The 14313-nt window shown below is 40.2% G+C and overlaps 1 protein-coding gene across 2 annotated transcripts in view; it reads left to right on the forward strand.

Annotated features, from left to right (window-relative positions):
• Positions 1 to 14313, forward strand: part of PFN2 (profilin 2) — a 115445-nt gene that overhangs the window by 44454 nt on the left and 56678 nt on the right. For both annotated transcript variants that reach the window (XM_069213364.1, XM_069213365.1), the window contains exon 2: positions 9706 to 9898. In XM_069213364.1, coding sequence (XP_069069465.1) covers positions 9706 to 9898 — 193 coding nt within the window. The remainder of the gene's footprint in view (positions 1 to 9705; positions 9899 to 14313) is intronic.

The raw sequence follows: 14313 nt of genomic DNA on the forward strand, positions 1-14313 counted from the left end.
TGTGGTACATAAACAAACAGGGAGGAGTAGGGTCGTACCTTCTCTGCAGAGAAGCTCTTCGGCTATGGTCCTGGGCAAAGGACCATCAGATTTGCTTGGTGGCAAATCATCTGGCTGGGGTCTTGAATGTACGTGCGGACAGTCTCAGTCGCCAATTCTCGGCAGACCACGAGTGGCGTCTGCATCCAGATCAAGTCTGTTTAATCTTCCAGATGTGGGGGTTTCCTCGGATAGATCTGTTTGCCGCTCAGGAGAACGCGCATTGCCCGTTATTCTGCAGCCTCCAGTATCCGATGCAGGGAGCGTTGGGGGACGCGTTTCAGATAACCTGGTGCGACCAGTTGCTTTACGCGTTTCCCCCCATACCCTTGATTCCTCGAGTGTTGAGAAATTCGCCAAGACCGGGCCCAAGTCATCTTAATAGCTCCGGATTGGCCAAGGAGGGTATGGTACTCCGACCTTCTCCAACTCTCACTGTGCCCTCCGCTCCGTCTCCCTCTCAGGGCAGACCTCCTCTCGCAGTCGCAGGGGCAGGTTTTACACCCCAACCTCCAGAGTCTGCACCTACATGCTTGGAGATTGAACGGGGCAACCTGAGTTCCTTCTCTCTCCCGCCTGATGTAGTGGATGTTATCTTAGCGGCCAGGCGACACTCCACTAAATCTATCTACGCTAATAGGTGGTCTAAATTTGTTATGTGGTGTGGAGAGAGACAGATTGATCCCTTACATGCTCATCTGTCACATGTTTTGTCTTTTGCACTGTCTCTAGCGCAGAAAGGTTGTGCAGTGGCTACCATTAAGGGTTATTTGTCGGCCTTGTCAGCCTTCATTTGTCTTCCAGACCAACCGTCGTTATTTAAATCCCCTATTGTTCTCAGATTCTTGAAAGGTCTTCTGAATCAATATCCTCCAAAACCATTCATTATGCCTCAATGGGATTTGTCCTTGGTCCTGACTTTCCTTATGGGGTCCCCTTTTGAGCCTATGCATTCTTGCCCTTTAAGGTATTTGGTTATTAAAACAGTATTCCTGGTAGCTATAACATCTGCAAGGAGAGTGAGTGAGTTGCAGGCCTTATCGGTTAAACCCCCTTATATAACGTTTTATGGGGATAAGGTGGTGTTGAGGACCAAGGCTGCTTTCCTTCCGAAGGTTGTTTCACCCTTTCATTTGGTTCAGACAATCACTTTGCCCACGTTTTATCCTCCGCCTCATCCTTCAAAGGAGGAAGAAAGACTACATCGCCTGGACCCAAAAAGGGCGTTGAGCTTCTATATCGACAGAATGAAGGATATCAGGCTGGAGGATCAGCTGTTTATTGGATACGTGGGCAAGAGGAGAGGAAAGGCAGTCCACAAGAGAACACTATCCAGGTGGGTTGTTCTTTGCATTAAAATCTGTTACTCTTTGGCAAAGAAGGATCCTCCTGAGGGCATTAGAGCTCATTCCACCAGAGCTAAGTCGGCCACTTCGGCCTTGGCCAGAGGTGTTCCTGTGGTCGACATCTGCAAGGCCGCAACTTGGTCGTCCCTTCACACTTTTGTGAAACATTACTGTTTGGACTCTGAAGTCAGAAGGGACGGTCATTTTGCACGGTCAGTGCTGCAGGATTTCTTGGTTTGACCATTTAGGCACCCACCGCCGGGCGTGGTACTGCTTTGGGACTCTATTCATTAGGTGAGGAATCCACAGGTAGTTGTATCCATCAGAAGAACGAGTTACTTACCTTCGGTAACGACTTTTCTGGTGGATACATTAGCTACCTGTGGATTCCTCACGGTCCCACCCGCCTCCCCGTTGCCTTTTTGGTCTCTCCAAGCAATCCTTGAGTGTGCTCCTTTTGGTTTTCAAAGTTGCAATACATTTTGCATATATGATATTTGTATATATGTGTATATTTATATATAAGTCTATATATATTGTGTATATACATGATTCGTATGTATATATATATTTATTTGTTTAAAAAAAAAAAAAGGTTATATTAAATCTACAGCTATTTTATTGCTATGTTGTGTGATTTACAATATTAAGAGATGTTGCTTTGCTCTTTCATTACATTGGGTTATTATTATTATTCTCATGCACGTAAAAAATGTTGGTACTGTCATCGGCACGTCGGCGAGGACCTCTTATTGCCTGTATGACGTCAGACGGCGTCGCGTGGGCAAGAGTGACGTCCTCGTCGAAGTGCAGAGACTAGTAAGAAGATTTCCGTCGAATGCTGGCGCCATGGGAGTATTCATTAGGTGAGGAATCCACAGGTAGCTAATTTATCCACCAGAAAAGTCGTTACCGAAGGTAAGTAACTCGTTCATTACCTCTCATCATGTTTTTTGATATTTATAGTAAGCCCTAAACTGACGCCGCCCTTTCCCAAACAGCGTCGACCCAAGAATGTCATTACCTTGTGAGCTCCGTGTAGTTCTTTCTAGGCTCATGGACACGAGTTCCGAGACAATTCATAAACTTTCTTGCAACACATGGGAGTGACATTTTATAAAATATCTACATCAGTGTTTCCCAACCTTTTGACTCCTGAGGACCCCCAATGAATCATTACTGGAAGCCGGGGACCCCCAGCAATATGTACGATTTTAATTTTCAAACATTAAAACAGTAATTCGCAAAAAATATAACAAGTACACACAAAAGAAATACTAAAGATAAAATTATTTTATATTGAAAAAATATGCAAAAATCGAAACATTTTATTGGGAAGGTTGACGCCGCATCTCGGCAACTACCTTTTCAATGTTTGGTTTTATTTAGGAAAGGTGAATCCTCAGGTCAGATTCTACAATTTCCAGAGCGATTTCTGTTTTTATTTTTTAGGTAAACAAGCTGTGAGAAAGCTTCTTCACACAAATAAGTGGAGGGGAGAGGATGTAAACCATAAGGGCCTCTCATCTCTCCCTAGCCTCTTTGTCACATGTACTTCATTTGTTTTATAGAACCTCTCATACACTGTAGGGTGTCATGGCACTTTACAGGTGTCTACAAGATGTAGGATTCACATGTCATCCACACTGGTAGGCATTTTCTAAGAGTGCTTGGTCTGGAGAAGCACAAACTTAGGATTCAGAACACAGCACAGTGATTAGCGATGACTTTAGCACAGTGCTTAATTCGTAAATAAAAACGTGCCGTGCCCAAAGCCCTCCTCTTAAACACGTGGCTGCTGCAATTAAATGTGGGTACACGGAATACTGAGGCAGCATAATCCTAAACCATCTCGGGCCTCTTCAATCCATATAAAGCCACTCCCTGCCACTTCAGCTCACTCTAGCAGCTTTCTACTTTCTCCCTTTGTGACGCTTTTTCATTTTTCCCTTCCTCTGTCTTTCCCATATGTGTCTTTTGCTCACAGCAAATGCTTGAGCCAGAAGAATAAGCCCCGGCCCTCAAAAATAAGTGCCGGTACTCAGCACAGGAAACAACAAGCAGAAATTAAGCACTGCGTTAGCAATAAGAATGTATTTCTACATAAGGCAAACCTTTTTAGCAGCATAAGGGAAATGAAAGACTAGGAAAAAAACAACTTTCTAATTTGTGCCATGTGGGTTGCATGCAGCTCTTTAATGGCAGTTCACAACTCACTGTGCTAGATTAGAATTATGAACTGCATAGTGACAAAAGAATCTCTGTGACAAAAGCAGTAACCCACTGTGCCATGCACATAAAATAAGGTTTTTTGCGTGATACACATTCTTTGCAGTAGGCATATTAACCATCTGCACTACCTTTGAGTCAAAACTGCCACTGCACAAAACTCCCATCTCTCTCCTGCAAATACATTAATCACTTGAGTTAGCTTGACGCTATTATTTTATTTAAACTGCTCAACAAAGGAAGTAATAAATATGAAAACACACACAGTGTTTGTCAGAGGTCCCAGCTGGAGAAGTGCCTTCCTCCCAGCCCAGGCCTGCGGTCCCCCTGGGAACGTGTCACGGACCCCTGGGGGTCCACGGCCCACAGTTTGGGAACCACTGATCTACACGACCTAGTGGACGGGATGCTTCAGAAATCTACTTGGCTTGTAAAAAATAAATTAAAAAAAACAATTATTTTTCGTTGCCTTGCCATAAAGTGTCAGATTGTCACCATTCTTGATCGAAGCTTTGATAAGCGCCTCTCAGACTATGTCCTTATCATAACAGGGTTTGTATTCTATTTAGACTCTATTTTTTGCCATTATTTCCGCTAAATTACATACATCGGTTGGAATTAGGTGGCAAGCGGTAGGTTGTTCCAGGACTTGGAATATAACCTGGTCATACCCACATACTATGGTATTTGCTAGGTCGAATAAAGAAGTCACAAAAGTTTTAAATTATAATTTCCAAGTCTGCTTCTGCAAACTCTTGTGAATTTTTGAAACACTTGAATCTGGACAGCCACCAATGTAACTTGTGTGTGTATGTATATGTGTGTGTATATGTATGTGTATATATATATATATATATATATATATATATATATATATTGTGCACTTTTTTTTTATTATTATTATATATATATAATTTTTTTTTTTTAGTCATTTCTGATTTTTCTTACGTTGGCCCTAATGCTGCCTTTTGTTTTACACGGATTATCCATTCACCTTTTTCATATTTGCTTGCCTCAAACATGTTTTGTTAGTCAATGCTTAATATAATTCCATTTAAAGTGGAATAGTAGTTAAGCAAAGTTTTCTCAAGTTGTAATTTTTTTGTGTACTTCATATTTTGAAAGCAACAATCACCAAACTTTCATGCCTATGCATGTGTTTGTATATGAGGAAACAGAAAATTGTTTTTCTTTTGCAAACGTGCTGATGTTTTATACCAACACCACTGTCAGTAACACTAGCTGAGCTCTCAACGCTGAAATTCCCTAAAGTGCTTGCACTAATAGTAAAGGTTTTCGTAATAAAGACCTGAATGTAAGTTTAAAAGTCTTCTATATACATATATCTTGGTTTTAGTAGAATTCAGTGTTCATACTATGGTACATTAGACTGGCAGCTAAAAGGCTTATGCTGCATGGGGTTTCCGTGATTTCTCCACTGGAGGAAATATACATGGGAACTTTCTAATATTGACCCTGTCTGTGGGGGTTGGGCAAAAGGAGTTCCACATGCCGCCTGCACAGTGCCTTGGAAAGGTTACTTTCCTAGTAGTGATATATGCACATATATTTACCTTCCTGCAGAAACTATGCTCCCCTGAACCAGACACATTTTTCACAATAACAGGGCAAGTATGAGAGTACTTTTTCTTTTTTTTTTTATCTAAGGTTGTGTTGGAAATCAGAAAAAATAGGATGACGGAGGCAAAGGTTTGGGGATGACTGCAAAAAGGGCCAGGTCCAGCAGGTTGTCTTAAATTTCTAGAGTAATACATTCTCTGCATCAGAACAGTCTTTGCACACGTCAACGTGGGAATGATTTCGGCCTTTTCGCCTTCCTAAAACTAATACCTTTACATAAGATACTTGCTTGTTCGAATGGATTTATCAACATCCAAACCATCAGTTTAAAAAATAAATCGTTTCATGTTATCCAAAAAACGAATTCTTTTTTTCGGAGAAAACTAAGGCTCACTTCACAAGGATAAAGGGGGCTAGTTAGCCAATATCAGTTGCCTTAAACCTCGTAATGTAATTAGATTTGGGTGGTGCTAAGCATGGTTTTGTGATTAGTAGGAAGTAAATGCGATTCGAAATTTTGCCTGTTTGATCTGAATCACCCTTCTTCGTATAGCACATCACGCCTAGATCAAAAGATAGTGGGGCCAGTGTCCCTTCATGTTCTGGAAGAGTACCCCCAGAGCAGTTTGAAATAAATGTAAGAACTACTCAGAGGAACGATCAAGGTAGCTCCAGAGAACAAACACAGTGTGTGGATTTACTCGCTGTGCTTGAGAAGACAGAAGGCATCGAACAAAATTGAATATTTACAGCCCGAATCCATTTTTCCTGTTACAATATTTCCATACAGGAATTGGTAGCTCAAGTTTTGAAGGCTTTGCAGATTTGATACTGTCGTCTGTAGATCGCAATGAAGAGCATAGCCACTTTAAAATTAGTCGGAGATGAATACTGCCAGTACACATGCTGGCCTTAACGCTGCTCCAAGAGTTTTCTTAAAGGATATTTTGTTGGTGGTTGCCAATCCGCTTTTAAGAGGCAGTGAAACATTTATTTCTGTTGTGCGACTTCGGTGAAGTGTTTTCAGAGGCCTCTGGATACAGTGGCCAAATGAAAGTTCTCCACGTTTCTCTATCAGTGCAGTCTCCAGGAAGGTGGTGATGCTATTAAGATACGAGAATGCTAGTTGCGTGTCTAGAGAGGGTAGACCACGTTTGTTCCAGCGTAATGATGAAAGGGGTGCTATGGAAGGAGAAAAAAACATAGCAGTGTTGGAACGGAACGTTGATACTTTTGCTATATGGCTTTTGAAAAACAAATTTTACGTTTTTCTTTTAAATCCCCAAGAGATGGTATTTATGAAAAACATAAACACTTTTAGACAGTTTCACTAAAACTGATAAAGCCATAATGTGATGAGCGAGCGGAGATGGCTAAATCTTTTTTACTGAAATCTTGGAAGGTAATACTGATACAGCTGACAAAGGTAAATTGTTTTTGCAATGAAGATCTAGAAAATCCGGGATGTCGGATTTGGGAAGGGCGTGAGTTTAGATGGGGTTGAGTTTACTTATTGTGGGATCTAAAGTATTTAAAGCCCTTGTGTTGAACTTTAGGAGAGAACCCATCTATTGGAGAATACAAATTTAGAAATTGGTTGAGAGTTAAAGGTCCTACATTACGACACGGTACATTTTTGAAATGTCAAAGTTTTTGATGTAAAAGTACACAACTAAAAAAAACTAATCTCATTCGGAAAGCCATCGGAGTTCATGAGGTCTTAAGACCATTCCAGTGAGTTCACCAACCCCATTTATTTCTCTTATCGGCAATTGTATAACCCAGTTGTACTATTTGTATGGTCTTGTACTGTTCTATGAAATCTGGAAGTCATTTTCTTTGAAGGTATTTGTGGTTGGTGTGGGATTATTGATATTCTAAATGTTCAATATAGTTGATTGTTTTTATTTGTTCAAATGAACATGTCTCTCATCCTTTTGGTGTGTATGATGTCGGACTTTTTTTTTTGTTCTACCAGAGACAGTATTTGTCCATTTCCCAGCCAGAATTGCCTGTGGAGTTGTACCGAATTGTGCTGTAGCAGCAACCTACATTTACTACTTGGTGGCTTGGGTGTTGTGTTGTCCTAAATGTGTTGTATGTTCTTAAAAGTGTTAGGTGTTACCTGAGGCTGCATGCACTGTCACTTGCGAGGCATTTGGTTTACTTACTGGGGCTTAAAGGCCACCCACTGCTTACCAGTGGTTGACTTCATTGTCCCTCATTTGCTGGCTCCTCTTTGGCCTGCGCAGGCAGTCTTTACTTCCTCTTCATGTTTGTTCTTCCCCTGTAGCCTCATCAGTTAAGAGGTTAATGGGTCTGGGAGAATTTAATCTCCATGTTAATAATTACTCTGACCCAAGAGTTAGTCTTAGCCTGCCTTGCACTTAATCTTGCGAAATCGGTCATAGGGCTCACCTATCAAGCTGGATAAGCCTCCAGTTTATTTAGTTGTTAGCCCTGTTTCAGACCTTTTTAGAGGATATCTGGTCTGACCACAAAGCCATTCTATTTAATATATCTAAAGCACGTAGGTCTAAAAAAAAAAAAAAAAAAACCTCCCACAATCTGCCAATTAGGCCCTTGTGGTTCAAACTTAATATTCAGCAGTTTATCTTCATCTTTGAATCTACACCGCCCTCCCCTTCTATCAGTGCCGATTTGTTCAACAACTCACTCACCAATGCCCTGAATACCATCATACCAGCTAAATCCTGTAAGTCCCATTGAGCTTCTCTTTCCATGCCCTGGCACACCGAAGAGCTCTCCGTAGCTGAACATTGCTGTACATGTCTAAAGCGGCATTGGAGTCATTCATATAAACTAGGTGACAATACCACCTATATACACAGATACAAAACACAAGTAAGGCAGGCAGAGCTGCTTATTATCATAAACATAATCCTTCTGTCAAATACATTGGCAAAACGATTGTTTTCTCTTTATGACAGCCTAGCTCATACAGCAGCAGCATCGTTTTCTGTTGGAACACCTAGTAAAGCTCTGCTCTCCGCTTTCAGATTATTTTCATAACAAGATAGTAAAACTTCTCATCATGATATCAGTGACCCCAACAATTCTTCTGAGTGCTAGAAGTGCATCACTCAGAGTGGACGTTCAGTTCCTTATGTGGTTCTCCTTCACTCCAATCTACCAAGACCCAGTGATTGCTGACCTCATCTCCACAACACAAGGGTCCCCTGTGGATCCTGCCCTGTAAAGATTGTCAAAGCAGTGGCAGACGCTCCAGCTCTTTTTCTCACAGCTCTGTGCAATTCATCACTGAAATCTGGGGGTGTTGCTGTTTTTTGTTAAAATGCCTATTGTGGACAATACCTATGCTTTGTGTGTGTTGGTTAGCCCTTTGCTTAACATTGGTTGGCTTTCATATCAATCTTGTACACTTGCTTGCTTATTAAATAGCTTTTCTTCCTCTTTGTTTGTTTTCTCTTCCCCAGGAGCATAGCCTCTATACCACACTTTTAATTGGCTTACTTTCAAGGGACAACCTTTTTCCTTCTGCTTGCAAGACTCCATGAGAGTACATGTTTTCTTCCTCTCCTCAATGTGTTGCTCACTCCCATTCGCCCCCTTCAATCCTCCCTTTCTTCTTCTCTCCCCATCCGTCTTACTATCTTCTCTCTGTCCCACTCAACTGCCTGGCTCTTTTTAGAATGCATATTTTTCGTGTATTTCTCCACCATGCATGTTCCTCCCACAGACCTTCCTGACCCTCCCTTGTCCAAAGGCTTGCCCCACTCTTTGTTGTCCGTCTGCTTGTCCACAGCCCCTCCAGAGCACCCTCCGATGCCCATATGCTCCCACACTGGCATTGTTCACTCCCGAACTCCCTGTTGCCTTGGGGGAGCAATCAAGAGCTCTTGGCCAGCACTGCTATTGCTATATGCAGGCAGTGTGTATTGCTTCATTTTTTTTTTTATCACCCACCACCACCACCACCTGCATCCTTGATTCCAAACCTTTCTCGATCCTTGTTGCCAGTCACCATCTCCCACCCACCATCATGTCTTTCCTCCTGCTCTGTTTACTTGCAGGAGGGAGTAATACAAAAAAGAGCTTTGACAATGCCCAGAGCTGACTGTGTTGGAGTGCAAGACCTTTTTGACTTTGCCAGTCCTTTTTTTAAACCTTAGTCTCTGTGAAATGTATTTCTCTGCGATTTTAATAAACGTTTTAAATCTGACGGACAAGTTCTTTTTTTTTTTTTTCTTGTAATCTACACAATTGATGGTTTACGAATTAAGCATGTGCTGCTGAGATCCTGTGACCAGCATGGTCTTTTCAACCTTTGATCCATCGGTTGTTAATACGTTGTGTACCATTAAATTGCTTAATATTAACATCTGTTATTTACAGTTAACAGTGATATTAACTTATTTGCACATATAGTGCACTATATACATTTTAAACACACTGAAACGTGACACTTTTTAAAAAAAGTTGAGAAGACTGCACGTTAAATTTTAACCATTTTTTTTTTCTTCGGCAGCCTGCTGAAATAGATGTACTGATAGGAAAAGACCGTGAGGGATTCTTCACCGGCGGGTTGACTATTGGTGGAAAGAAGTGCTCTGTGATCAGAGATAGTATGTTTATTGACAATGACTGCACAATGGACATCAGGACGAAGAGTCAAGGTGGTGAACCAACATACAATATTTCTGTCGGCAGAGCTGGAAGAGGTAAGCTTCAGTTTGTGAAGGAAATGCATGTGTTTTTGTTAACATCTGTACTTTGATAAATTAACTGTTAATATGTTAGATTGTTTTACTTGTTGTAGAGAAGAAAGAATTGGAACGGTTGGGTTGCCACCGCCCATAGGGAAAGAAGCATATTTTGAGATAAACTATTCACCTGGGTGTTAGAAATGAAAGGCACTTATTAATAGGCTTTTCTTTTAATGAAACTTATATGGGAAACATCTATATCGGAATTAAAGGATTTGTAGAGGGATATTATATGAAATGTTGAAATGCTTCATGTTCCTCATGAAGCAAAACGGATAGTTAATATTTGAATGTTGTTTAAGTATGTGTTTTTGGTAAGTAACCTGTAGGTCTTAATCATAGTTTTTCGTCATGGGGTCTACATTGACAGTCATAAGCACTTAACTGAATAAATGGGGGGATTCTTGAGCACTTTTCAAAATAAATTACTATAAAGTAATTTGAAAAGACCAGTAGAAAAACAAAATCATTTTCTAGCCCATCTTTAGGCAATGGTGGCTGAATTATTTGCAGTGAAGTCTAATAAAGACACTAGCAGAGATCTAAGTGACAAATATTTTTAAAGGGAAAAAAATTAAGCCTGAGGTAGTTGGATGGCTTGCAGCTTTTCTGATTTTAGAATAGGATAAATTATAGAGCACACATTTACCTGGGTGCTCTTGATGTTGGTATAGTAGCGTAAGCTGAAAATAAAATTGAAGTGATTGGAAAAATAGTGATGTCTTTGTTGTATGTCTAAAACTGCTATGGCAAGAAATCGAGCAAAGGTTATCTGCGCAGACAGAAAAATAGTGCCCACCTAAAGTCCTGCGCCACGACAGGTGGTGTTGATGATCGGAAATGGAACTTCTCTGCAATAATCTGCAGATTGCCTATAAAAGAACAATAACGTCTTTAGAGTCAAAATAGGAACAGGGGTGTAGTGAAAAACACTCAAATCTGATTCCACACCGCCAATTGACAACATTTTGGGCACACTGCCGCCAAGCTTGGTGTATTCATTCTTGAATTACACATAAGGAAACTTGGACAGCTGACCCTCGCATACAAACAAAATGGCAACTGGACATGTAGACAGGGTGGCCCTAATAGATAGAAAAAAATTCTACTGTGTATGCTCATGCTGTGAGAAAGGTGAATACAACTCCAATTTGAAAGGGCAATCAAAAATAAAAATAATTTTTTTTTAAAAGATTAATTGGAATTTGGACCCATCAGTGTGTGAAAGAACGTGGTTCACGGTCTGGCTTTTATATAAAATATGAATTTTGAAGAGTGGTGGTCCAATATCATGATTGGAGACACTACAGTAGTAATTTTCATAAACCGCAAAATGGTGGTTCTGTAAGTGATTCATAAAACGTAAATGATAAACCTATATGTCAGTCGATTAGACATTGAAAGAGGATGGAGAATGAACAATAGATTAGGAGACCTTCTGAACATGATTAGGAGACTCTGATGGGGACAACTACCTCGCCAAATATTACTTACCATTAAGCACTGTTTGTTTTCATAAAGTAGGACGTACAACACTACACAACTTAGTCCAACTAAAACACAACTCGAAGATAATATAGAGTATGGGTTGGTATAAATATGCATAGTTTAAAAGTTGTTGTGCATACAAACAACAGTTATATTGTTAGCCTAGAGTTCTAAATCAAATCTTTCCAGTCATTAATTTTTCTATCTCCTTGATTTAGAACTAAGCACTGACATAAGGAAGGTGCGAGGTTAATATAATTGCATGCATGTACAAGATACATTTTGCATATGAACATATAAGGTGATGAGAATATAGTAACTCAAGCATATTAGCACAGGATGACAGAATATAATAGCACTTCACCAGTGGTCAGGTATGCATTCATATACAATGTATGCGTGTCTCTATGCAGACAATGTAGTGGGAACACAGCAGTGCTGTAGCCATGTAGGTGTAGTTGGAGCGTAGGAAAAAGTTACATTTTCTGAAGTGTAGGCCAGTGGTTTCCAACTTGTGGACTGGGGACCTCTGGGGGTCCACAAAGCCTCCACAGGGGGTCCGCGACTGCTTAGAAAATGAAATATTAAAAGATTAAAGTGAATATAAATAGTGGTTAAATTCCGGAATTGAACATTTTTAAAACGTACTGTAAATGTCAAGGAATTTGAAATTGGAGGTTAAAAATGTAATTAGTGTCCTAAGATTGATTCATAGAAACAGTGCAGGTGCAGGAAACAGAATATACTATGGACAATAAAGATTCAGTGAGAGTGCCTGGGTTCTAGTAATGCTAAAGTGGGGGTCCACAGAAGTCAAAAGGCTGAGAACAACTGGTGTACACTAGTTCATATAACAACCTTCCATTATATTTAGACCACTGGTAATACTGTCCCGCTTAGGATTCCAACAACACTCAGCTTTGTTCAGCAATAGTTGTAGGACACCAGGGAGGTTGGACCACAAGTTCGATGACCTGCTAGTGAATATCAGTCTCAGAATGATTTTGGGCCAGATATTATCAGCCCTTTTGCATTTACAAACCGGCCAATTCACAGCATCAACCAGTTTGACTTCAAAAAGTATTTAGGAATTTAACTAACCCAAACAAGGATTTCAATAGAATATTACAGAATCACAATTTTGGGCTCCCATGGACCACTGCGTCACCTTAACCAAATGTAAGAAATAAAAAAAAAATAAAAAAATTAAAAACTTTTTTAAACACTTTGTTTTCCTTTAAATGAAAAACGGGTTGAATTTTATTATGTTAAAGTACTTTAATTAAAAAGCAGCCATAGACATGGATGTCTACAGATCTCGCCACTATCCCTGTGATAGTGTAGATTCCTAGTGGGCTGCAGATTGCAGCCTACCTCATTAATATTCGTAGAGTAGGGCAATTTGTGACCCTGTAGGAGTCAGGATTTTAATATTAAAAGTTTCAAACTTTTTAGTAATGGTGATTTCTAAATTGCGATTTGGTAATAATTGCAATTTGAAATCCCAATTACTAGTGTTGATACATATGTCCCTTAGTTCTGAAAATTGTGAGCAAAGGAGTAGAGCTGCATTTGCTCTTCATTCTTATCCAATATTGACATTATCATCTTGATTTTTTTTTTTTTTTGGGGTGTTTGTCCTAAGTTGCAAGGACACCAAATGACTAGAATTGCAGTTTGGGGCATGCCTGTTTGTGTAATGGTGACGCTTGTGAATTCTTTGCTATTTTTAGTGAATTTTCACTTCACCCAACTGCCAAAGCAGTAATGACCCACTAGCTTGTTTTGTCCCAAAGGCCAGCTAGGTTAGAAGGTTTCTTTGTTTAGACAATAGCATGGACTACGTGGTCCCTCACATGCATTCCCTATTAGAATGAGACCATTGAAAGTTCATTAGTCAGACCAATAGACTTCTACAGTGACCAGTGTTTTTCGATAATTGGAACTAGAGTTACGTGTGAGCAAATGGTGGTTACATAAACAATTCCATCAGATTCTTTCCTTTTCCTTTAGAGTGATGAAATAATAACACAATGAGTATCTTGCTCTTTTTAGTGCTCTGAGTTTTCTGCTATAACCTCCAGTCGAGAGTTTTACTCAGTGCCCCTGCTTCACAGAAGTAGTCCGGTTTCCATTTAGAGTTTTGTCGCGTGTGTAGAAATTGGATATGGTGGTTACTGAAATACTGGAAAAGAGTGTTGTGTTCGATCAGTTGTCAGAACAGTGTTATCCCATGGTGGCCCGCAAAAGGTATTATTGTGCTGTCAAGAAGATCAATGGCGGTCTTGCTAACTTGTATGTACTCTTTTCCACAAACTGTTATGTTCATGAAAAAAGATTTAACTCTATATTATAGATTCATTTGTGATAGCAATCATGGGCATCTAGTATGGTATTCCAGGGTGCAAAAGATGCTCCCATTGAATTTACTGTTGTCTCCAAGTAATATGTGCCATCAAATTATTTTTTGTGAGGGCCAAAGTGAGGAGATAGGCACCTAACAAAGCATCCTGGATCATGCTTAAGACTTCGAAATTGTTGTGTTCTATCATAGCTATCCTGTGGAGTTTCTTAAAAATAGCTCAGTTTCCTTTATTGGCATTTAACAATACAAATTAGGCATCATTCGCAGATGGTTAGAACAGTGACAGACATAAGTACATTTTGCAATCATCTACAAACCCAGGTTGGAGTGGAGGGCCACTTCGATAGTTGTGTTGCCCTGGGCATGACAGAGCCCACTACCCATCGTGGCTTGGAGGAGTGTGGAAGCAGTGTAGGATGTATGTGGTTGGTGTCAGGAGTTAGGTGTGTGTGCCCCTCAGCCATCATAACTCAGTTCCCAGTAGCTGGTTAGTTGCTCCTGACAGTATGCCACATCG

This window comes from Pleurodeles waltl, chromosome 11 (assembly GCF_031143425.1).
Source record: "Pleurodeles waltl isolate 20211129_DDA chromosome 11, aPleWal1.hap1.20221129, whole genome shotgun sequence".
Lineage (NCBI taxonomy): Eukaryota > Metazoa > Chordata > Amphibia > Caudata > Salamandridae > Pleurodeles > Pleurodeles waltl.